Source organism: Pelmatolapia mariae, linkage group LG6 (genome assembly GCF_036321145.2).
Source record: "Pelmatolapia mariae isolate MD_Pm_ZW linkage group LG6, Pm_UMD_F_2, whole genome shotgun sequence".
NCBI lineage: Eukaryota > Metazoa > Chordata > Actinopteri > Cichliformes > Cichlidae > Pelmatolapia > Pelmatolapia mariae.
The window spans coordinates 26,937,097-26,962,675 of NC_086232.1; the positions used below are offsets into that span (position 1 = coordinate 26,937,097).

The following is a 25,579-nucleotide window of genomic DNA, read 5'->3' on the forward strand; positions in this document are numbered from 1 at the left end:
TATCCATGGAAATGCAGTTGGAAAAGTTCACCTCACACAAGTTAAAACTAACACCAAGGTAAACATGTTAATGACTGGATTAAAGCTATTTCATGGCCACATGGAGATTTTATTCCTCTCCCATGTCGAGCACTGAGGTAGTCCAGGTTTTCTGTTGCTGGTTTTTTTTCTGGAAAAATTATTCAAAAACACTGGCTGACTGAATTTAAATTAACTTTGAGGAAAGGTGTAGCATGAAAAAAGAAAAAGGCAAAGAAAATGTGTGGATCTGGATCATTTTTACTTTACAATTGCAATGTTGGTCTATCCATTTCAAATGTTAGTTGAAGCATGTGTCCTTGGCAGTGGAGAGGGATGTGCTCTCTGATTGTCAATTTTTCCTGAATAATTAGTGATGATGACTCTACTGTACATAAACACACTTAGAAGCTAAGGTCTGAATTGACTCCTCAATTAAGATTTATGCAGACCTGTGAAAAACTAAGTACACCTTTCCTGCCGTTGTACATCTAAGTACATCCAGCCAAGTGTTGATATTCAGATGCACTTGATCAATCATTATCATTATCTGTCAGGCTTTCTAGGTTTGGATGTCCAAACAAGGTCAGAGAAAATGCAAAAATTCACGAGTTACATCTCAGACGCCACAGGCCTCAGTTAGCATGCTAAATGCTAAAACACATGACTGTACATTTAGAAAAATACTAAAAAAGTCTGGCTTGTTTCGAAGGGTTGCCAGGAGAAAGCCTCTTTTGTATAAAAATAACATGGCAGCACTGCTCAAGTTTGCAGAGTTGTCCTGGAACAATGTCCTTTTGAAATAAAAGAACAAAGTGGAAATGTTTGACCATACTATCTTAATTAAAACACAACATGTCAGCACAAACTCCTCATACTAGCATGCATGGTGGTGGAGGGGTGACAGTTTGGGCTCGTTTTGCAGCCACAGCATCTGTGTAGCATCATTGAGTTGACCATGAACTTCTCTGCATGGCTTAAAAATGCAAATAGACAATGAAAGCAAGCACAGCAGCAAAAGAATCAAGTTGTTGGAATGGCCCATTCAAAAGCTAGAACTCAACCTGACTGAAATGCCGTGCTGGGATCTAAAGAAAGCCATGCATAAATGAATGCCCTCAAATCTCTATGGAATAAATCAGTAGTGCAAAACTATAGTGGGCTTGCAACAACATAAGAGACCAATAAAATTTTTACAGAAAATGATTATTTCAAGTTATTGCTGCAAAAGCTGTTACTGCAGACTATTGAACTATGGGATGTACTTAGTTTTACAAAACACTGTAAAAAAAAAATCACTCAGTTCCCTGATTATTTGTTATTATAAAGTCCACCTTTTCCTTTCACTGATGGATTGGGAGGTGTATGGTGGATAAATGTAACACTCCATGTGTTGGAGCTCAAATAGAGCATTACACAGTACATAGAAAGTGATTTTGGACACAAACCTTTTTTTATTGTTAGTTTAAAGCTAGTTTTCACAATAAAAATTATCAGCACAGGTGTACCATGACAGGTGAGGCTCGTAGTGATAGAGCTTCTTTCATTACCTTGTTCATCCCTTTCACGCATAGTGGTCACTACAGTTGTATTTGTGTCAGTGTTGATGGTATACTTGCACATAAATCACTACATTGGACACTGATGTGTCACTCCATACCCTTCCACCCACTGGTTGTTTAATGTTACTATAGATGTATGACGTGTTTCATTGTAATTATGTTATTTAACCCTGTCATGCATGAATTATGACAACCTCAAGCAGGATTTCTTTCTTAAGTATTTTTATTCATCTTTTCATGCCTAAAGCTGAATAAAAATACTTTAAAAATCCTGATTGCGGTTGTCATAATTCATACATGACAGGGTTAAGATCTACTTTCCCTGCACCACATAACAGACAAGCACAGGGTACAGCGTGGTAGTTGTGATTTGCTGGTGCAGTATATTTCAAATAAATAATTAAATCATTAATCTAGAAATGCAATCTAAAGGGTAGTTCAACTGTTTGCATGTTGGGCTCTTATCTTTTAAGAGCAGACCAAGAACTGCTTAGTGTTCACTTCAACTTCATGCTTTGTACTTGTCAATGATTCCATTACTTCACCCCTCTTCTGGACATGGGGCCACTCGCCATGTGCTCAGCTTTTAGTATTGTGGCTTTTACGTCAGAGTTACAAATGCCATCACGTGTGATCGATTCCTTTGGTCTGCATCTCTGCATCACTCTCTCCGTTGGAACAGAAACAACGTGAAAACACTAATAAATGATGGACAAAGAAACTGGCCTCTCTAGCAGAGTCTGTTACAATGTAACCAATCACACATGATTAATTGCATACCATCATTAATTACCTCAGCATGGAGGGCAAAAATTGCTCTCATCCTGGATCCTATCCCTGACCCAAGGCAAGTATTGATCGTGACCAGTGCTCCTGATCAGAACAACCTTCTGAACTCAACAACTTTAACCCTCTTTTTCACTGTCAGATCAACAAGGCCACACATTTTAGAAATCTATAATTGATGTTTTATTTAAAGCAGTCTAGGTGTTCGTCACGCATGCTTGAGTTTTACAGCAGCTGGACTTGTATACCTTTAGTTTTAATGCTACAGTATTTACCAACTTATTCTACTGCATCATTGTTGGCATTAGTTGCCATCATCTGCTACCCTGGTGTCTTACAAATCTTTAAAAACAATGGGGCAGTGACAAGTCTAACACATGAAGCAGCTCCAAGGTTTTAATTTCTCCTTTTTCACTACTTTACCTTTTATTTTAGTCTCCCAAACCCATCTGCCATGGTGAAATAGCAAATACTTCATAAATAGCCTTAACAATAATTTACTTCACACTGTAACACATTTGAACTCTTCCCTTATGTGTAGCATTCATAATTGGTGTATGAATGAATATCTCTCACTATACTTGCATGGATACCATATTATTCATAATGAAGCAAAACAATGAATCCGTCCAATGTGTCAAAACATATTTACCAGCTGTTTATGTAAAATAATTTTTTCTGAAATCACTGTGGAGGAACTTTGACCCTCTCTTCATGCTTTTGTCAAATGCAGGGTTTTCGAGCATGAACAGCCTGTTTAAGGTGTTTCAAAATTCTGGACTAGGCCTCTCTAAAATCTTTGTTTTGTTTTTTATTTGTTTGTTTTTTTTCTTTATTGAACCATTTATAGGTGGACTCGCGGGTGTGTGAGCAGAATTCATGGTTCCATCAATTACCGCAAGTTATCCAGGTCCTGAAGCTACAAAGCAGCCTCAGACCATCACACTACCACCACCATGTTTGACTGTTACTAGGATGTTTTTTTTTTTTTGTTTGTTTGTTTTTTCTTGTCAGTCAACAGAGTATAAAAGTCTTGGGGATCATCAAGATCTTTTTTTGGCAAATGCTAGACGAACCTTTGAGTTCTTTTTGGTCAGCAGTGATTTTGGCCTAACAATTCTCCCATGGATGTGATTTTTGCCCAGTATCTTTCTTATTTTTGAATCATGAACTCTGACCTTGACCTTAAGCGAGGCCTGCAATTCTTTTGATGTTGTTCTGGGTTCTTTTTAGATCTACTGGATGAGCAGTGTTGGGGAGTAACGGAATACATGTACCGCCGTTACGTATTTAAAATACAAAATATGAGTAACTGTATTCCGTTACAGTTACCGTTCAAAAAGGTGGTATTCAGAATACAGTTACTTTGTTGAAATAAAGGGATTACACGGCAGTCTTTTCCTTTTTCTTATGTTAGGCTATGCCCTCTCTATTTTTGGTAACTCCACGCCGGTGGAAACCCAAACAAAACATGCATTAAAAGGCTCTAATGTCTGTGTCTCAATCTCGCGTCTCATAATGACGTGAAGAAATATTTTTTAAAATTATTTAATATGAAGGCAATAGGGTGTTACAGGCATCGCCTTAAAGAATGTAGCCTGATGGGCAGTGTAGTCCGTGCTGCAGGGAGAATGGACTGCCATACCTGTTATGTGTCTGTGAGCGAGGGAGGGAGAAAAAGGAGAGTGGAAAAGTACGAGCTGTCGCCGACCAGAAACGGGAGCTGGAAGTATGTAAATATAATAATAACCACTGCAGCCAAAAAGAGTGCCTGACGAGCCCAGTTGTAAGTAAGCTATTAAGACTCGACTGTACACAATGTTTGTGTTTTCCTCCAAAACAATAAGTTCCATTGGAGCAGCCTTTCAACGCCTCTCTCTGTCTCTTGCTAGCAAAGTTGACCCAGACAACGAAGTAAAGCTAGTTTTTGGCTACCAGCCCGACAAGAACCCGACGTATTAGCCAGAGGTCCCTTTACTACGGTTCGGAGCCGCGGACCTGTTTTATATACGCGCGGAATAGTTTTCTATACGAGATCGCTGCAAAAAGTGCAGCCTTGCCTAATGTCCACCTACTGTTACTCATTTTATATTAAGATTTAAAAATCTAGTTGCTATTGGTATGGTGAGTAACCTTCAGTAATAGTAATAAATCACAGCAATAGTACAATCATGTAGTTGTAAAAAAGCATGATAATATATTAAGTAATCCAAAGTATTCAGAATACGTTACTCTCATTGAGTAACGTAATGGAATACGTTACAAAATACATTTTGGGGCATGTATTCTGTAATCTGTAGTGGAATACATTTTAAAAGTAACCTTCCCAACACTGTGGATGAGTCATTGGTGCGCGCTTGGAGTAATTTTGGTAGGTCGGTCACTCTTCCCACTGGGAAGGTTTACTCCTGTTCCAAGTTTCTCCATTTGTTGAAGATGCCTCTTGCCACAGTTTACTGGAGTCCCAAAGGCTTAGAAATGTCTCTGTTGATGTCAGGCCTGAGTGTGGAAGGTTTGTTTGATGATCTAAAACACTGAAGTGTAACAAATATGGAAAGAAATTAAGAAATCAGGAAGGGGGCGAATAGTGGCCTTGAGAAACATTGACATAACATTTACATTTGTAAGTAAGTAAATTTATACAAATTCAGACAAAGTGCTTCACGTCAAATAAAACCAACAAAAAAAGAAATAAACAATAAAATAGATTGAAATGTTACCCAAGTTCCAGTCTAAAAAGCTTTTCGACTCCACTGAGTTCACAGATCACAGACTGGAGAGACTGAGATTTAGAGTACTTGTTTCTATTTGTACTTGTTTTCGTTTCAGTCTCATTAAATTTGTTTGGAGTCGGATGAAAACAAAATACGCTAAACAGGGACGTGTGAATGCCTTTTTCCGCTATTAATCACAACGTTGTGTACAGATCTTATTTGGAATTTCCTTTTATAAAATGTATTCATGCACTGGGAACGATCCTGGCCGCCCTCAACCGCCTCCTGTCCCCCCCCGCCCCCCTCGGCCTGCTTTTCTAAAAACATGTTGACCTGGATCGGTTCTCAAAGTGAGAAATGAGGCAGCCGCCTGCTTCTGTGTAAATTGGCTCTCGTGGCATTCGAGGGGGAGTCATCAAGCTGGGCCACAGAGACGAACAGCACTACAGAAAATAGCTCCCATCAACTGCTTATCAAACTTAAAAAGGACTAAAGAGATGAGTTATTAAAAAGGTGTTGAGGGCCTTTGGTGGTAATTTCCATCGTTGACCTTCTCAATTAGGTTTGCTGTGGGAAAATGTGTGGGTGCTTTTGAAGGGTGATGTCTGAAACAGAGACTTGCCTGCAGCAAAACATGTCACTAAAATGAATTGATATCCCACTGCCACCTATATGGGTGCTATATCTATACACAGGTGGCTCTGTTGGCAGCAGTGACAGTCTTCCCTTCACTAATTACAGGCCTTTCTGTTAGACACAGTATTTGGTATTTATAGGATGGCTGTAAGAGGATCCTCTGGCTGTTTTCAGCTTCAGGCTTCTGCACTGTAACAAACTGCTGTAAAATACCAGAAATTAAGTCCTTTAATGCACCGTTTAGTGTGAAAACCACTAAATACTGTGAATGCTTAGTCCTCTAAAGAAAGAAAAATAATTAACAGCAACCTACCACACATTTTAGTGTAATACAGAGTTTTATATTTAAGCTAAAATAATCAGTTTAAACATACTGTGATGTTTATTTTAGTTATTTTGTCTTTAGATTGTTGTGATGTGACGTCCAGGATTTTGTGTTGACGAATGCAACTTGTCACCCTTTTTTTCACATGTGTTAGTAAGCATGAATTTGTAAGTAATGCATTTCAATAGGAAGTATATTTTGTGCATGAAGCACTATTTTGTCGAGAGAAAGCTAAGAGGCATTACCATGGCAACCATGAAACCAAGCTTAAATCTTGTGTTTTAAACCAAAGCATGATCATTTCTGTCCCTACCCAGGTCTTTATTAATACCCTAACTTTACATATAACAAACAATATTTAATTAATACTGGATTTAAAAATGATGTCTGAAAGTCTGTGACATGCACATGGACGTCCTGCATAGAGAGTATTTAGGATTTTTCATGTCATGTGCGCAGTGCTTGAAAGTTGTCCGCCATATTGGATGAAATACAGCCACTGGCTGCTTGGGAGAAATGTTGTTCCTGGGAGATGCTGGCTCTTGCTGGATCAAAAGCTGCATCAAAAGGCTCTTAGTGAATGCTTTGGTTGTCACAGCTTCCTGCAGTTTTTCATGTACTCGCGAACTACTAGCCCAGTAATTAGGAGGCACTAGTATGTCTTAATAAAGTCTTCAACACAAACTGGAAATGGAGAATGTTCGCTTTCAAAGTAAAAGTTGTGGGTCAGAACTGCAGGCAACATCTGCAGGGCAGAACTTTTACTTTGAAGGCAACTTGTCTCCATTTCCAGTCTGCGTCACACATTTTTCATATTTTCTCTAAAGTTTGGAGAGTAGCTGGTGAGTATTTATAGACGAGTCTGTCACTTCAAAAAAAAACAAAAACAAAAAAAAAACTATTACCGTAGCGATATGCTAGCGAAGAAAACAATCACAGGAAGGTTTTTAACAGCTGGCTAGGCATAAACACTTTTTTCCTAGCGGCATATGGTTGCCAGATGGTCACTGTGTGTGACTTAATGTTGTCACAATGATTGTCACATGGCCAAAACCTGTGGACTAGTAAATGTTGTGTGGCTAGTGGTCATGTGTCTGCAAAACCAAAACTGAAAAAAGTAAAGTAGCCCCTTGGTTTGAAAAGGCAAGTCAGCACAAAGTGACTGTAACCTGCATTTTTGTAAGGGCCACCTAGGGGCGACAGCTGTGGTTGCAAAAGCTACTAAGCTATATATATGTATATATATTAATTTGAGTGGATTTTCTTAATACAAACGTTTTAAAAAATCTATAAATAAATTTAGGAGGAGAACATTTAGGAGGAAACGTTTTATAATAATGGATTGCATTTATATAGCGCTTTTCAAGACTCTCAAAGCACTTTACAATTCCACTATTCATTCACTCACTGGTGGAGACAAGCTAAAGTTGTAGCCACAGCTGCCCTGGGGTAGACTGACGGAAGCGAGGCTGCCATATCGCGCCATCGGCCCCTCTGGCTAACAAGTAGGTGAAGTGTCTTGCCCAAGAACACAACGACCAAGCCAGACAGAGCTGGGGGTCGAACCGGCAACCTTCCGGTTACAAGATGAGCTTCCCAACCCCCTGAACCACAATCGCCCCAATGACAATAAAAAATAAAAAATGACAAAAAGGGCAAATAAATATACCCCATAAATGACCCGACTCAGTCACTTGAATGTTAGTCAGGTGTATTCATGGCTGAATGGGTGAGTAGAGTAACATTCCCTTAACAGTATGATCTAAAGTGGGTAGGAGAAATGCAACACACCTTAGTGCAAGAAGAGAAGAAACTCAGAAACATAACATAAAATGTAATCAAAATCATACAAAGTGCAATACATTAAATAACTGCTTTATGAGTACTTATGTATAGTATAGCCTGAAGTATAGCCTCCTAGATTAATGTTAGCCATTCTCAGTGCAAATTTAAATGACATGTGGAAAAATGCCAGAACAGAGTATTTTTCCCACCTCATAGTTTCTAAAAAGAAAGACCCTAAATTCTTGTTTAAAACAATTAAGAGTATTGTTTCTCCTGATGCTCCTTGTGCACCAGTTCACTCAACGTCTGAATGCAATGAGTTTATGAACTATTTCACAAATAAGGTCACTGCCATCAGGTCTAATATCTCTCCATCATCTTCTCAATATCAAACTTTCAACTTGCTCTCCTCTGATACTTGGTCCTCTTTTACTCCTGTTACATTACAAGACATCAGAGTCCTGCTTTGTCATATAAAACAGACTTCAAGCCCCCTTGATGTCCTCCCATCTTCACTTTTCACTAGTGTGTTTGATTCCATTGGCCCCTGTATTGTGGAAATGATAAATACTTCTCTTCATACTGGCTCAGTTCCCAGCTTCTTTAAACAAGCTATTGTTGAGCCAATATTAAAGAAACCTCAGCTGGATCCATCTCTTCCTAACAGTTATAGGCCAATATCCAAATTGCCTTTTATATCCAAAATTTTAGAAAAAGTAGTACTAGAACAACTTAACTATTTCCTGGATAAAAATGCTGTTATGGACACTTTCCAGTCTGGTTTTCGTAAATTGCATTTCACTGAAACGGCCTTACTTAGAGTATCTAGTGATATCTTGATGGCAGCAGACTCTGGAGAGTACACACTGCTGGTGCTGTTAGATCTCAGCTCTGCTTTTGATACTGTAGATCACTGTATCATGATAAACAGACTCAAGAACTTGTTTGGGATTACTGGTGTTGTTTTAAAATGGTTTATGTCATATTTGTCTGAGAGATCTTTTACTGTTTGCATGAATCATGTGACATCAGAATCAACAGTTTTGCCGTGTGGGGTGCCTCAGGGATCTGTCCTGGGTCCAATTCTCTTTCTACTTTATGTATTCCCCCTAGGCCAAATTATTAAGCGCTATAAATATATCTCCTATCATCTCTATGCTGATGACATCCAACTATACTGTTCCTTCAAAATGTCTGAGTTTTATAAATTGTCTAATTTAAGTAATTGCCTGACAGAAATCAACCAATGGTTAAATGACAATTTCCTCCAACTAAACTCTGATAAAACAGAAACTCTAATTATTGCTCCAGACCACATGGTCCCAGAAATCAGGCAGCATATCAGCTTCTTAGACCCTTATGTAAAATCGAGCCTTAGAAACCTCGGTGTCATATTTGACAGCTCGATGTCGCTCCAGCAGCATTCTAAGCAGCTGGTCCGAAACTGTTTTTATCATTTACGGAATATTTCTAAACTCAGACTAATGGTGTCAAAGCCTGAACTTGAGACGATTATTCATGCTTTTATTTCCTCTCGTTTAGACTACTGTAACAGTCTGTTTACTTGTTTTAACAAATCAGCCTTAAATTGTCTTCAGACTGTGCAGAATGCTGCAGCACGACACTTAACAGGCACCAAGAGAAGATCTCATATCACTCCAGTTTTAGCCTCCCTTCACTGGTTGCCTGTAAATTTTAGGTTTCATTTTAAAATTTTAGTTCTAACATTTAGGGCCCTACATGGTCAAGCTCCTTAATATTTAACTGACCTGCTGAAACCACATTCATCTTCTCGGGCTTTAAGGTCATTAGATCAGAGACTGCTGGTGGTACCGCGCACTCGTTTTAAAACTCGTGGTGATCGGGCCTTTCAGACTGTGGCACCTAGGTTGTGGAATTCTCTTCCACTGTCTCTTTGCTGCACGGACTCCATTGATTCTTTTAAAAAACAGCTGAAGACATTTTTATTTAGAAAAGCATTTGATTAATTTCCTCTTATGCTGTTTTTTTATAGTTTTATTGTTTTACATTGCTTTATTTGCTGTTTTATTTACTGTTATATTGTTTTATATTTCCATTTCCTGTGTTGTAAAGCACTTTGTGATTTTTTATCTGTGAAAAGCGCTATATAAATAAATTTTACTTACTTACTTAACAGACAAATTTCTTACAGTGTACAATAAAGATCTGTCACGTGATTATTATTATACTGCTTTCATGTGTAACCCACATTCAAGTGTAAATGCCATCTTGTTTTTGATTGTGAAACTTTGTGAATCATCACACTCCTGCCTTTAATAGATAAAACAGTGATAACAAGTTTAGTTTCATTCAGACTTATTAGAGGGAGCACACGCTGTTCCTTCGAGTTATTGTCGGCTCACTTTGTCCCTCTGTGCACTCACTTACTTGATTCCCTGACCTCTGACCTCTGTGCCTACACTACTTAGTCCTATTTCACTGCAACCCAACACCTCCTCATGCGATGTAACGCCCACCTGCTGTCTCATGACTAGAAAGTAAGGAGTTTTTAAAAATAAACCATGTGGCGAGCGCGTTTGTGTATTTATGTGCAAAAGAAAGAAGGGAAAAATAAGGTTTCCATGGAAACTAAAGAATTGTGTCTAATTGGCAATAACACTTCAAAGAGGTCTGAAATAAAAGGCCATAAAGCTGGCCGCGCAGTCGATTGGAAATGAATGACAACGTGCAATCAACACTGCTTGTTTTGATTTATTATTAATGCTTTATTTATTTACACAGATTGATAGTTCAATCTGTGCAGAACAAGCACAACATGGTTTTGGCCACTGTAGCAGCCCGTTCTGTCTATTTCTGGGATGGACGCTTATAAGAAACCAAAGAAGGAGAGATTATTTTGGCACACAGGTGCTCTGTTTATTCAGCATCCCACACACACACACACACACACACACACACACACACACACACACACACACACACACACACACGCAAACGTGCATGTGAATGTGCGTGAATGGACAAAATCAAATGTCGACCTGACTGCCAAAAGAAAATCCCTCTGAAAGCTACAACAGTGCTCTCCCCAGTTAATCTGAAGATTTTCACATTAATCAAAAATGTGCATCCATCAAATTTCAAATTTCAAAAAGTACTGAAGAAGATGGTCATCACACATTTTTGATCTGTAAGTGAGTCCTATAATTGCTCATTCAATTTCACCTCTCACAGCAGACCACAGCAAACCTTAGCTGCCCTCTTCCTTCTGAAGTTAATCTTCATCTTTCTGGTCTTCAGAAAGATGAGCTTTTTTTTCTTTGTTGTTGTTTCTTTGTTTTGTTTTTACCTTCTTTAACTTTAGAAAGTACAAACTGTGATTTGTCTTATATTTGGTGAGAAATTCAAAAAAGAAAATCATGTGGTCATAATAGCTGCAGCTCAATTTTCTTTTAAGCGTCGAGTTTAATTTATCTGCAACTTAGAGGTTTAAGATTTTTATTTCCAAATTTTCAGTTGAAGTTTCCAGGATGTTAACACAAACATTGTTATGTAACCTGTTAAACCAGATGTTAATCTCACTTAAATAACACTTAATCAAATGAAAAATACAAATGAGTTAGGAGCAGCAACAAAAGTTCCTTTTTATTTAGTCTCACATAATTTATGGTTGATTCTTAGAGGAGGAAGAACTGAACCGGTGGAAGTTTTGTAGTGATTACTCTCTTCCACCACTCTTCTTGTCAAAAGACTGGTTGTTCAGTCATCAGGGTTGACAGTGCAAGCCATTTGTATCCTGCAAAAATACACAAAAAAATGGAAGAGATCAGTTTTGTGTGTCAACTTGGTTGTAAAGCATGTGTCATTTACAGTATCCTCTTGTTGTCTACTTTTAAAGAACCTTTAAATGATTCAAAACCAGTCAGATCCTGTGTGTCGGTGTGCTATGCCTGTAAATAGCTGAGCATCCAGCATGTTGCTATGTATATTTTTGTTGACTACTGAATACTTTTTATATCCACATGTGTTAATATGAGGAATCGATTGCTGACTGTAAGCTGGCGTGAAGTGACAACACTGATTTGAACAGCACGAGAACTCTGCAGAACCAAAACCTGGACAGCTATCTGCAGAGGCGAGCATGGAGAGTCCACGCACAGAGATTTAATGGCCAAAAAGTTTTGTGCAGAGACTTTGGGTCCCCCTCCAGTGATAGGTGAGCTATCCACTGTGTACCCTGCATTCTTATTCTTGCTCTAGCAGCTGAGAATCCTAATGACTGCATTATAAAAAGGAAAATTTTCACACATCCAGTAAAATAGTACACATTCATATTTCCTCAACATAAGCTGCATTAAATTTAGTAATCTCTGATTTTTTAATTAAAATTTCTGACTCAAACTGATTTATGAATACATTTCAGTAAAACTCATAACATTACCATCAACCATAGCAGGATTTTCTTTTTAATATGAAACCTGATTAACATGAAGTCAGCTAAGCCAGATGTCATATGTCAAAGTAAAGCTGCAAGTCTTTTTTTTTTGTTGTTGTCTTTTCAATAGCCAGATCGATGACTGAGACCCACACCAGTGTAACTGAAGAATACCGTGGGTTCCTCTTTGCATGTACACCACTTTGTTATACGTGATGCCGAGTAATATAACAGTCCTGCTATAATGCCATCCTCTAGAGTATTAATTCAAAATCAGAATAAAGACGTGTACTTGATTAGCAACAATGGGCTTCCCTTAAAATGGCACAATGCTACAGATGATTACAGATCAAGGTTTGCTGTGAACCTATAAATATTTCTGCATTCTGACAATCCTGTCCAGTCTCTTCCTTTTTTTTCAGTCAGGTTATCATACCAGAAAGACATATTGAGCATAATAATACTTTCAATCAAGCAGACAAAGTGTCCTGGCAACACCAGAGCTTCTTAATATCCTAATTAGAAATAATCTCTGACAAGGTTTTTGTAATTAGAATCAATATTACACATAAAATTTGTGATTTTTTTTCTTTTGTTTTCACTCAGGTCAAAACAGAACCTGAGCAGGACTGATTGCATGTGTTATTGTATGCATTAACCATAGATATGTGTTCCTAATAAATAGGCAAATCGGTGTAATCATACAGAATAAATTGAGCAGTTTTCCCATTAAGAAGATGAAACTGTAGATGTTCTAAACATGCATCTAAAGTGGGGATGATTTCCACTGAAGCATTTAAGGAATACCTTTGATATTACACAAGAAAAGTCATGTTGTGTCCTTATTCCATATAAACACACACTAAAATGCTTCACAGACACTTCTTAAATTTCTACAGGATTTTGTCAGGATTACAAAAGTCTTCACTGGTGTTTATCTTTTGTTTTCTTTTTTAGGATGTGAGTCTCAGTATCTGCCTGAGTGGGCTAAAGTCTAAATTATACAGTCCACATCTCCACTCTCTGGGGAAAACAATAGCACATATAAATAGGATCATAATCAGAGCTCTCTCTCTCTCCCTCTCGCTCTCTCTCTCGCTCTCTCTCTCTCCCTCTCTCCCACACACTCACGCTAGCAGGGATCAGGGCAGATGCACAACCACCAGGCTGGAGCGGCTCTGATCAGCTACTATGGAGCAACAAGCCCAAGCTCAGGATGGAGACATGTGCAAGTTCGTGCAAAACAACTCTTGGAGCGTATTCATGACATAGGTGTTTCTCTATTAAAGGGAAGCGAGGAAGAAAAAGAGGGGAGAGCGGCAGAGACTGTAAATCCACTCAAGTTTCTTTTTTCTTTTTTGGAGGATGAAACTACTAATTCAGTCTGCAATAACACAAAGGTGAGTGTTTAAAGCTCCATCTTTATGTTTGTTCCCCCACAGGAAAGGACTTATTCATAAGAAGTGTTTTAAGTTTATAATGATGGAACAATTACATGTAAGCTTTTAGCCCAGCGTATTTCCTTTCCTCACCCAAAACTAGATCTCTTTAAAAGTGCATTATAAGGAGCTGCCACCTTCGTAGGCTCTGCTGCAGTTCTTCTTTCCCTGTTCTAACTAATTAACTACCGAGAAAATGTAATCAATACTTAAACGAAACCCTGATGCTACTGAATAAGTCAACTGTAATAAATGTGGGCAGGGCAAACAGATAGAGGAAAAGATTTCAAAGGACTACATCATTTTCAAGGTTAGGATAGTATTCCGCTCTCACCACCCTCCTCCTCCTCCACCTCCCAGCTGTCAATTATTCCTGCAGGCTTTGGATTGATTTTCAGCACTGGACAGCTCCTGTGGCCTCAATGAAACGGACACACGTCATAGCTGCAGCTTTGTTTGAAAACTGCCCTGTCATAACTTTTGCGTGCACTGTGTGAACCATTGATCGGCTTGTTAGACCTTCTCCTGCAGGGATGGACGGAGCAGAGATGGAAACTTAATCTTATATGTTTTCAATCTAATGATGACCTTTATTTATAGGATGGATCAGAATATACTTTACTGAAATGATGCTTCAGTAGAGATACATGTAAAATTTCTTTCTGTAGGCCTGATCTAGGAAACTGTACTTAACATATCGAAAGTAAAAGTGCTGATGCCGTAGTTCAGTTGTCACTCAAATACCAGCAAAATTCATTCCCATTGATCACAGTTTGAGTTTCAGTCCCTGTTCATTATCAGCAGAACTGAGGGGGAGGATATCAAGTCAATCAAAGGCAAATGTTCAAGTGAAGTCAGAAGTCAGTGGTAATAAAATCAAAGTCCAGTTGCCAGTTTTTGTTTTCCTGTCAAGTCAAAGGTCTCAAGATTAATGACTAGAGTTGGACTTCATCCACATCTCTATTACAGAGCAAAAATACAGGTGTGAGGTCATATAAACCAGTATGTTTATCTAATGCACTCTAAAGGGAAGTAAAAGTGAAGCGAGAAGAGTAATATTTTTTTTTCTGAAATGTACAAAATTGAAGCAGAAACTGAAAAGAACAGAAGTTTAAAAACAAAGATTAGATTCCACCACTGCGTGTAATTAAAATTTACAGACAGACTGTTCATTGTTCATTCTCCAAATTGAACAGTGAAAATCATGACATAGTGTCCATTATAAAAGTGCTTTTATGATACAGATTATTGATACACTGAACAACCATCCACAAACTATCACAGCAGCTGCATCCTTAGAAAGGAAACCATTCTTCCCTTTTTTTCATTTACTTGAGCTGATTTGCCTGTGTTCATTATCGTGAGGTCCATGAAGCCATGAGTCTGGTAAGCGCAGGGACGTTTCCAGGATTTTGCAATTGGGGTGACACAGGGGGTCACGAGGAACAGGGGCAGGGTTGGGGCACAGGAAATCCAAATATTTAATGAGATTTAAAAGTCAGTGTAGAAAAACTGGGCAAGATTCTCTGCTTCATGCACAGCCTGTTGATGTTTGATGTTGCATGTCCTGCTGATGTTTTTATTTTTTTGTGTGTTGGACACAGTAATTGTTTTAAAAGTGTAAAAAAAAAGTATGTATATTTTTATTTAAGTAAAAGTTATATTCCTATATGTTTAAAAAAACAAAACAAAAAACCAAAAACAAAAGTAAGAAAAAGGAGAATACCCTAGTAATCTTCATATGGCACATGATCTATTTATTAAGGTTTATGTGCATCTCTGTAAATAATCAAATTCAAGGTCTGGTTAAAAATACAGAAAAACATTCATAAAAAATGTATTCAGAAAATTCCTTCACTTTAAGATGTTTCATAATACAGAATTTTTATGGAACTTTCTGCAGTGTACTTCAGTCGCTTAATAGTGCACAAAAAGTTATACAAACAAAAATATTTTAATTAAATAAAGCAAACATACTCATTATGTTGCACATTTCAAAATCACATATATATTCTTATTGGATCATAATTAATGATTCATTGCTGTTGATCACTTTAGTGTTGCAGCTGTTGATTATTTTTTATTATCTTTACAATAAATTGTGTGAAGTAGAAAGTGCAGTATTTGGTCATACAGTGGTGCTGGGCAATGTAATACTAGCAGTATGCTAGTCCAGCAGCTGTTACCAGCACTTACTTTATCCACTGGCTTGTATATGTAGAAGACTAAGTAAATTTAATTCTTTTGTTAAGACTAAACCTTTTCAACAGTTTCAACTAGTCACTGCTTATTTCGTGTGTGTATGTGTGTGTGTGTGTGTGTGTGTGTGTGTGTGTGTGTGTGTGTGTGTGTGTGTGTGTGTGTATAGTCAGGTCTGCTGAGTGATCAAGATCCTATTTTTTTTTTAACTTGGACAGAGTGTAGAGCCAGTGCTGTCCTCAGGGATATGTAGGTCCTTCTCACTTAAGAACATCTTGTACAGAAATACAGAAAAATAGAGGACAACAAAAAATCACACCCAAAAGCGTGCCAGTTCTCTCGCACATTTCTTTATAAAAAAGCATTTACACAGGCAGAAGGAAGAAATACAAAAACAGGGTGCAGAATACACGTGTGTGTGTGTGTGTGTGTGTGTGTGTGTGTGTGTGTGTGTGTGTGTGTGTGTGTGTGTGTGTGTGTGTGTGTGTGTTTTACCCTATTGTGGTGTGTAAATCTTCTAATTTTATGCAAATGGCATTACACTTTATAGTAACATCCTCTGATGTCATAATCTCTTCATCTTAATCTGTATTTTTTCCCCACTCTTTGGCCACCTCAAGTGACCTTGCACCTGTAAACCTTTATTTCTTTGTTTCTTTCCCTTTTTCTTTATCTGTGTGTTTCTTTTTTCTCATTCTCCTCTTCTCATATGATCAGATGTCAGATTACATGATCAGATTACACAAAAGGGCTTAAGCCAGGTCATACAGCTACTGCCATCCACCTTTCGTATTGTTGTTTGGATCGAGGGATTAAGGGAAGTAGTAATCTGTTATTTGAAGAGGGCTTCCTACATCCTCTCCTCTGCATGGGATTATTATGTTGGAATATGAAAGTTTGGCTCGGCTGACGTAGTTGAATAAGAGCTACGTCACGCATGAGCATCCCTCTCAGAGTCTTTGACACAGTATTTAATAATAATATTAATCTTGTAGAGCTTTGTCATGCACTGTGCTGTATCCCTGTTGAGTTTTGGTGCGACTCTGTGGATGGCTCTCTCCTCTCTCAGTCAGTTTATCTCGTCCTGTCTCACAGGATAAATCATCATCACACACAAACACACAGAGCACAGCGAATCAGTCCCTTTGAGAGAAGAGATGTTCCTATGGCGACAGCTAATACACTAACTATGATCATCAATTACTGTAGCTCTCTCCCTGGACTACTGTCAGCTGGGGAAAAAGGGACCAGCATGCATAAAAAACAGTAACTGACTAATGATGAGGAATAAGAAAATAGAAGAGAAAGTACAAATATCCAAAAGTGACATCGCGCTACAGTCCGTTGTTTTACATAGAGGACACAGGAAAAGGTAGTGAGCGGGTCTGTGGTAAACTTTTCTCAACTTCGAGGGGAAGCAAACCACTGATTGACATATAGCAGTGTAATAGACGGTTACCTAGGCAACAGGGGCCTTGAATGTCCATTAGTGACAAACGGTCAGGTTCAAAGCGATACATGAGAAGTGATCCGCTTCCTGTGTGGACATACCTTAAGGAGACATTAATTCAGTGAAGAATTGCAGAGAATTTCAAATTGCTAGGATTGAATCCATGAATCTGAATCCACATGTACATGCTGTATACTGCTCCGTTTAGGTTTTAGCACCACAGTTCAACATTTTGATTAAAGCTGGAAGGAATTTTTAGGTAGTTTGTGTCACATTTTGGCAGCCTAAAGAGACACCACACAGGAAGTGTTTCATATTCGTAGCTGATGGATGCAGTTTAACATGTGTTACATGATGGTAAAGGCTTGTATTCAAAGTAAAGGGGATGTTCAAACTCTACCTTATTTTATTTTTACTTATTTCGTAACTGGTGGAAACAAAAATGGGCCTGTATTTCATGATGTTTACCTCCATAGCTGTTTTGTTCGTGTTTTAGTAAGAACAAAGCTTGTTTTATGAAACTTGTAATGTTCTTTTATGTTTTTATTGAGATCATGTCATAGAGTAGAATATTTTTCTAACAGCCCAATAAAGTGACAGGATTTTCTGAAGCATCGGGAGTTTCGCCTGCACTCCTAGAAGGTGAACTTGGTTTTGTGAAACCACTACTTCTATAATCATTACATACATTAAATTGTATTTAACTGCGTTCACTGAAAGATGTGTCTATGGCTTTGTCAAAATGATGATCACCATGGCAACAACACTAAACTGCTGTGCTGTACTATAAATACTGCAAGGTATTCCCCTTATTTTGGACACAATGCGAACAAACAGATCAGCCAACATGGCTCCAAAGGCTTAACTACAACTACAAAAAAAAAAATAAAAAATTGTTGGGAGGCTAATAGTTTGAGAGTTATCATTTTTTAATTTTATTATATCCATGCCCATTCATATCTTCAAACCTTGTTGTGAATTGATTTTTAATTATTTATTTATATTTTTGTGTAGTGCTGTCCGCCCTTTAAAAACAAAAATCTTCTTTATTTCTGACATTGACTAAAACTTAAAAACAAAACAAAAAAAAACGCATAATAAACTTATAAGTATAATTTTAATTTCCACCATTGTAATAAAAAGAAACAATCTTGAACCACTAAGGATAGGCAGTTCAGTTTAATCTGCCGTCAAAGAAGTCAAGAAAACAGATGTAATAAATGGATTTTGTGAACGTGGCTGAAGCACAAATATAAGGGAGGTGGAAAGGGTGAATTTGTGGTTCAAGGTGTCCTTGGGCAAGATGTTGAACCCCAGATTAGTCCTGATGTATCCATCGGAGTAAATGTGTGCATGAAAGTAAGAAATATCCTTAAACATATAGAATAACGTGCTTCATGAATGTGTGTATGAATGTGGCGTGGAGTTAAAAGCATTTTGAGTGCTCGCTTAAATGTGAAAAGCACAAGGGTATATGCACTCACAGATAATTTAACTACATGTGCCTGTTCAATCCAAATGTCTAATCATCCAAATACATGGCAGCAACTCCTTGCATTTGGGTATGCAGACACGATCTAGATGCCCTGCAGAAGTTCAGCATGGTATGGTTGTGGCTGCTGTTCAAAAGAGAGAACAGCACTGGGTTCAAAAAAGAGAAAATATCTGGCGAGTGGCAGTTCTCTGGTTGAAAATGCTTTGCTGATGTCAGATGTCAGAGGAGAATGGCCGGGCTGCTTTGAGCTGAAAGGAAGGTAGTAAGTTAAATAACATTCATTAAAATCAAGGTATGCAGAAGAGCATCTCTGAACACAAAATAAATGAAACCTGAAGAAAAATGTTGCCTCGTCCAGTGAGTCTTAATTTTGATCGCATGTCAGAATTTGGTGTGAACAACATAGCTGTGTCTTGCCTTGCATCAGTAGCTCAGGCTGCTATCAGTGGTGTAATGGTGAGGGGGGAATATTTGGGACACTTTGGGCGTCTTAGTACAAACTTAGCATCGTTTAAATGGCAAAGCTTACCTAAGTATTTTTGCTGGCCATGTCATTCTGTTGGTTGCTTCCAGCAGGACAACGCACCATGTCGCAAAGTTTAAATCACCTCAAACTGGTTTCTTGAAAATGGCAATGAGTTCCCTTTACTTAAATGGCCCGCTCAAACCAACAGAGCACCTCTGTGATGTGGTGGAATGAGAGATGTACGACAAATCGACAGCATTTGTGTGAAGTTATCATGTCAGTATGGCATTGTGTGTGTGTGAATGTCAGTACTAGTCAATTTACAATTTAAGATGAAATTATTGATATTTGGAAAAACTGTAAATCATCAAAAAAACAATACAAAACTACCTTGAGAAGCAAAACAAAACTGCATGTCATGTAAAACTGCAAAGCCTAAAGAAGCAAATATAATAGCATTATTAATGACATGTTTCTGCTGACAAATCTAAACAAAATTTAGTCAAAATATAACAAATCTACAATAAATCAGGGCAACAAGAAAGAGTAATTTTCCCATTATAAATGCAGGCCAAACAGACCAGCCTGTGAACTGTGTCGTGCTCGCCTTAGCCCACAAATGAACTCGTTGACACTCACACGGGTCAGACCCGTGTGGCACGACATACTGCCTGACGTCTTTAAGAACTCCATAAGTAAAGGTTCCCTCCTCCAGCTGTGAGAGTTAAGATGATGTAATCATCTGCCCTATTGGGATTATCCAATAGAAGATCATCCTTTATCCAGCCACTGAGCAGCCAGTTCGTAACATCTGTCCTTGGTGTAACACGAGCGTGGAACCGTTGCATACAAGGGTTCATTACACGACACCAAATCCCATCAAAATCTGCTTGCGTGTGTGTGCTCATGTGTGTTAAAATGTGTAGCGGTGCATGTGCTTGTTATTGACGTAATGGCGATATCGAACGGAGGCTTTTAAACTACAGTTGTCAGAAATTTTCCCAAGACAATCCATTTCTGCTCTTTCATTAATGCACGCCTGTCGGCTAATTCACGTCAGGCAAAGTGATTCACATACAATAAAACATAAACCACTAACGCCCTGTTGTGTTGCGTGTCACTGGCCCTCTACTGGTTATGCAACCCTGTGGTTTTTGTTCATCCCGGTTCCCGGTTTGCTGACATAACCCTGTCATCAGGCCAAAACAGCGAATCAATTGTTCCTCTAACAGTAGATTACCACTGATTCATCTCTTAAAACCTTTGTCCCTTCCACAGCCCGTCTGGTTTTCCACCCCTGGTTTGGCCTGAAGGTCCCTAAGGCTAATCACTAGCAAGGACCTAATCAATGTGCTGTCATTATACAAAACTGTCTGGTCTGCTCCATGCATTAGGAAAGGCCAAAGTTTGTGACGGATTTTTGATTGTGAATTTTTGACCTTTTTTTATGGATCTATGGATGGTGGGCTAAGGGAGATTCTTGTCTTCTGTTTGTGTGTTAGCCCCCATTTGACGAGATGTCATTACTTTATTACAAATATTCACGGTCCAGTGAGAATCAGTCATACTATCTTCAGTGTCTCTGAGATTACTTTAGGTTGCCATTTGTTATTCTCCATTAAAAAGTCTAAACCAGCGAAATTGTTATTTTTTATGTTGCTGCTTTTTCAATCTTTATTTTATCACATTAGAACATATTTGTGTGGTGAATTAATATATATTCACTTGACTCTGGATCTGCCCTTATTCTTCGTGGCATGGATTTGGCTATGAACTGAAGATGCTGGAGATTGGTTCATTGTTTAATGACCAACTATGCAGGTGTACCTAATAAAGTGTCCAGTGAGTGACAATGTAGACTGCGAGTGATAAACAGACAGGTGAAAATTATCCGAATGTTCAGTGTTAAAGAAATTCTCAGAAATTTAAATTGGTGCATTAAAATGTAATGCAGCAATCCTCTAGAATTGCCAGAGGAATGCTGCAGAAGGTTTACAGTAAATCAACTGAATAATCTGCATTAGCGCTGGCAATAATGTTCATGAATGTTACTGAAGAAGACAGGACTGTCCATTTTACTGCTGACAGAATTTTCTATAATGTGATGGAATGACATGGGAAGGGGCAGTGGGAATCATAATCGTATCAGTAATATCATTGGATCATTAATTATGGATTCATTGATGTGTTGTATGATGTGTAGGTGCTGTATATCAGTGCCTTTTATATATCTATATGTAAATGATGGAAATGATGGAGGGGAAACTGAAGATGGTTAATTCCTGGGCCCTCCGGGGCTATCATATTCCTAGGAATTCCCAGGAATTAGCTATGTTCAGTTTCCCCTCCATAAGTTGTTGCATTTTATATGCTGTGATCTACCCTCAAATTTTGATGTATTCTCATATTCTATAAAACTTCAACATGGCTCCTCTTTGTCCTCTACATTCACAGAAAATGCACCAAGAGAGCACAGTGCTGATAACAAAAGCAAGTCACACCTGAGCTCATACTGCTTCCCTGTTCAGCAACAGTACGTTAATGGTTGGAACTACCCGCCCCAACCTACATTACTGCCCCCGCAGATACAGCCTGATGATCACCGGTGCCATGGGAGCGGTGCGGGTCAACAGGTAAGAGCCAATGGAAATGAAACTATGTCAGTGGATGCAGCTTCTAGAACATTTCTTCCTTTCAATTTGGCAAAGTATGTCCATTCATTAGTAGCCTTTTAAACATAGATATATTACAAGTAAACCACAAAATCAAAGCATTAGATTGAAACAGATGCACAGCTTTACTCCAAGTTTTGAATTACAGGCTTTAACTATAGTTTAACTGAGTCTTACTAGATCACTGGGCTGTCAGCTTTTAGAACATTGTTTTTAGTGAGCCACAAAACTTTCTTTATTTTTTTCCATCTACGCACTGATATTTACAACAACTAACAAAAGATGATTACAAAAGACATCGCTGATGCCATGCAAACATGTAACTTTGGCCAAGAAACTCAGAGGCTTAATGATGCAAGGATTAGTACGGCTGCAGAATATAGATTAAAGTTGATACAGCCTGTATTTATATCTGCTTTTATATAACCTAGTCATACTAATATCTGATTGACAGCTTATTAAAAACTCACAACGTGGTTCTGTATAACACTGATCTGCACATGAGTTACTGTTTGTGAAATTCCTAAAAAAGCGTAACGTTTAATAAGGTAGTTTTAAAAAAGAAAAAAGAAAAATAATTGTACTTACTTGTTGCCATATTTCAATCCCAAGTACATAGAGCTGTTAGAGCTGCAGGTCTGTCAGGATTTGTCGAGGCAGCTTGAAGATTATTAAGATAAATATAAAGGGTTTGCTTTTGATTAGCTTATAGAAAATAATATCTTAGAAAAAAATATTATAAACACACACACACTTATATACCACACCGATAGTGAAGATGTCAACATACACATAAGGATTTATAATTCTGACAAAATTTGAGCTAAGCTGTAACTCAGAGAATACTAGTTACAGAGAGTTTATTCCTGTCTGTGTCATGCGAGTTTATTCATATTTGTTCGAACAAATGTAGTCAGTCATTATCAGTCAAAGTTAGCTTGATGCAACCATTCATACTGTTGATGCAGGTGGATGAGAAAATCTAAAATCAGCAGTTTTCATTTCAGGCTCCATAAACTACTAATTAAGAATTTAGTTTGACTCATTTTTTTTTGTTTCTTTCTCAGTTTTTCCTTCATTTTTCTTCCAGATACAGCATCGTTTCCACAGATGAAGATGCCCTGAAGATCTCCAGCCTGGGCCTCCACAACGGACACAGTCCTCTGAGCCAGCAAACGCTATCCGGGGCCTGCATGCGAGGTGAGGAAGGAGGAGGGGGAGGAGGAGAGTGTCCAGGAAGCGATGACGGAAGAGGGGCTCTGTCTCTGAGGGTGACAAATGATCCGATTGTCCACAACAGCTGCCGAGCTTCACCTTCATGCCGCCTGGGCCTGGATCTGGGCATCGGGCGTGTGCGCAGTCGCTTTGTGAAGAAGAACGGCCAGTGCAACGTGGTTTTCAACAACATGGAGGATAAACCACGACGATACCTGGCTGACATCTTCACCACTTGTGTGGACATACGCTGGCGCTACCTCCTGCTCATCTTCACCACCACCTTCCTTCTGTCTTGGCTGCTGTTTGGCCTGATCTTCTGGGGAGTGGCATACGCTCATGGAGACTTTGACATTCGCATCCCTGATAAGGATGGAGATGCTCGAAGTAGCGCAGAGGAAGGAAAAACCGAGTGGCGGCCATGTATTCTCCACATCCAGGGTTTCATTGGGGCATTCCTCTTCTCCATAGAGACTCAGACCACCATTGGATACGGTTTCCGGTGTGTCACCGAAGAGTGTCCGTTTGCAGTGGTGACCGTTGTGGTGCAGTCCATTGTGGGCTGCATTATTGACTCCTTCATGATAGGGACCATCATGGCAAAGATGGTGCGGCCCAAAAAGCGGGCGCAGACCTTGCTGTTCTCGCATCACGCTGTCATCGCTCTGCGAGACGGGAAGCTGTGCCTCATGTGGCGCCTGGGAAACATGCGCAAAAGCCACATTGTAGAGGCCCACGTCCGTGCTCAGCTCATAAAGCCCTACGTGACTGCAGAGGGCGAATACCTCCCCTTGGAGCAAACGGACATTGACGTCGGCTATGATGACGGACTGGATCGGCTGTTTCTGGTGTCGCCGCTGGTGGTGGTCCACGAGATCAACAAGAACAGTCCTCTGTATAACCTGAACCGCAATGACTTGCAGAAGGAGGACTTTGAGATTGTGGTCATCCTGGAGGGCATGGTGGAGGCGACAGCTATGACCACTCAGGCTCGCAGCTCCTACTTGGCCAAGGAGATCCTTTGGGGTCACCGCTTTGAGCCTGTGGTGTTTGAGAAGGGTGATCGCTACCATGTGGACTATTCCCGCTTCCATAAGACCTATGAAGTGCCATCTACACCTATTTGCAGTGCCAGGGAACTGAACCAGATGATGGGTCACAGGGAGCACTCCTCATCCTCCAGCTCGAGCTGCTCTCAGTCCCCCTCACCGTTTGCTCCGAGGGCGAGCCATCGCCTACTGGGCTCACACTCTCCCAGTGCTTTCTGCTACGAGAACGAGGTAGCTTTGTGCTGTGGGGATGATGAGGATGAGAAGGATCCAAAGGAGCAGCTGGGTGATTTAGGTTTCAAGGAGACATTTGTGGAAGAGCAGAGAGTGGAGATGTTATGTGTTCTGGATACAGAAAATCAGATCAGCCTTGACAGACTACAGCCTGCTCTACCTTTATACATCAGCAGAGAGTCAGGAGTTTAATCAATGGTAATGACTGCTCTTCCATTTATTTCCTCTCTTTGCGTGCACCCAACCAAAGTATTGAACTCTTGTAAAAAATAAAAGATGGTGAACGCAATTTAAAGCATACCCGTGGAGGTCTTGCGAAAATACACACAGCTTTTAGTTCTCATGGTTTCAGATAATGCACACTTTCAGTGTAACATCAACATCTGTCGAACTGCACAGCTCACCTGCTTTTAAACACGGTGACGAGGTAATTGTCTTCAATCATGAGTTACCCTGAAAATTCAATTGCTTACTTGTCTGTTTCTGTGTGACTTTTGTTTTAGGTGCAACTAAGCTTTCTGTTATTGATTTCCATTCATTTTTGTTTTTGTAAATATGATATAATTTTCTTTTAACTTTATAATGAGTTGACATCATATGCAGATAGCTACAGGATAAAAAAAAAAGTAAGCATGACACAAATGCTTCAAACTGTAACACACTTGTTTTCTTTGTGTAAAAATAAATTACTTCTGCATTTTCATCTTCTGTCTTCTTGCCTGAATTCTGCTGCATTTCACATCTGATAAGTAAGCACTTCTCTCTCTTTTCTTTCGAAGTTCATCACTGTATATTCTTTAGCGCTAACAAAGCACAGATGTAAATCCAGAACCACACTATACAATTCAAACCTGTGCACATGATGAACAAGCACTTTACTCTTACTTTTTTTTCAACAAACACAAACACTTTGCAACTGTGTGATGTTTTGTATGAACAAAACCACCTAATAAACAGCAGTATGTACTGTTATGACTGGAACTGCCTCTCGTCAGTCTCGAAATTATTTCACATTTTCAAATAATTTTGCAGCTTTCGTGCCATTTACCACTTTGATCAGTCCAATTAAGACATATTTTTAGCCTTATTATGTGTTGTGATGTTACAGGTGCTTTTCTAT

At 39.0% G+C, this 25,579-nt stretch overlaps 1 protein-coding gene across 1 annotated transcript; it reads left to right on the forward strand.

Annotated features, from left to right (window-relative positions):
• Positions 1–13,377: 13,377 nt before the first annotated feature.
• Positions 13,378–25,162, forward strand: LOC134629257 (inward rectifier potassium channel 4-like). The gene is made up of 3 exons (XM_063476434.1): positions 13,378–13,640; positions 21,744–21,922; positions 23,052–25,162. Exons 2-3 carry the CDS (start codon positions 21,831–21,833, stop codon positions 24,649–24,651), a joined length of 1,692 nt encoding a protein of 563 aa, XP_063332504.1. The 5' UTR covers positions 13,378–13,640; positions 21,744–21,830; the 3' UTR covers positions 24,652–25,162.
• Positions 25,163–25,579: the final 417 nt, after the last annotated feature.

Excerpts from the sequence above, each read along its gene's own strand:
- LOC134629257 (XM_063476434.1), top strand. The coding sequence starts at position 21,831 with ATGGTTGGAACTACCCGCCCCAACCTACATTACTGCCCCCGCAGATAC. Across the intron at positions 21,923-23,051 it reads GGAGCGGTGCGGGTCAACAG|ATACAGCATCGTTTCCACAG; the intron begins GTAAGAGCCAAT and ends TTTTTCTTCCAG.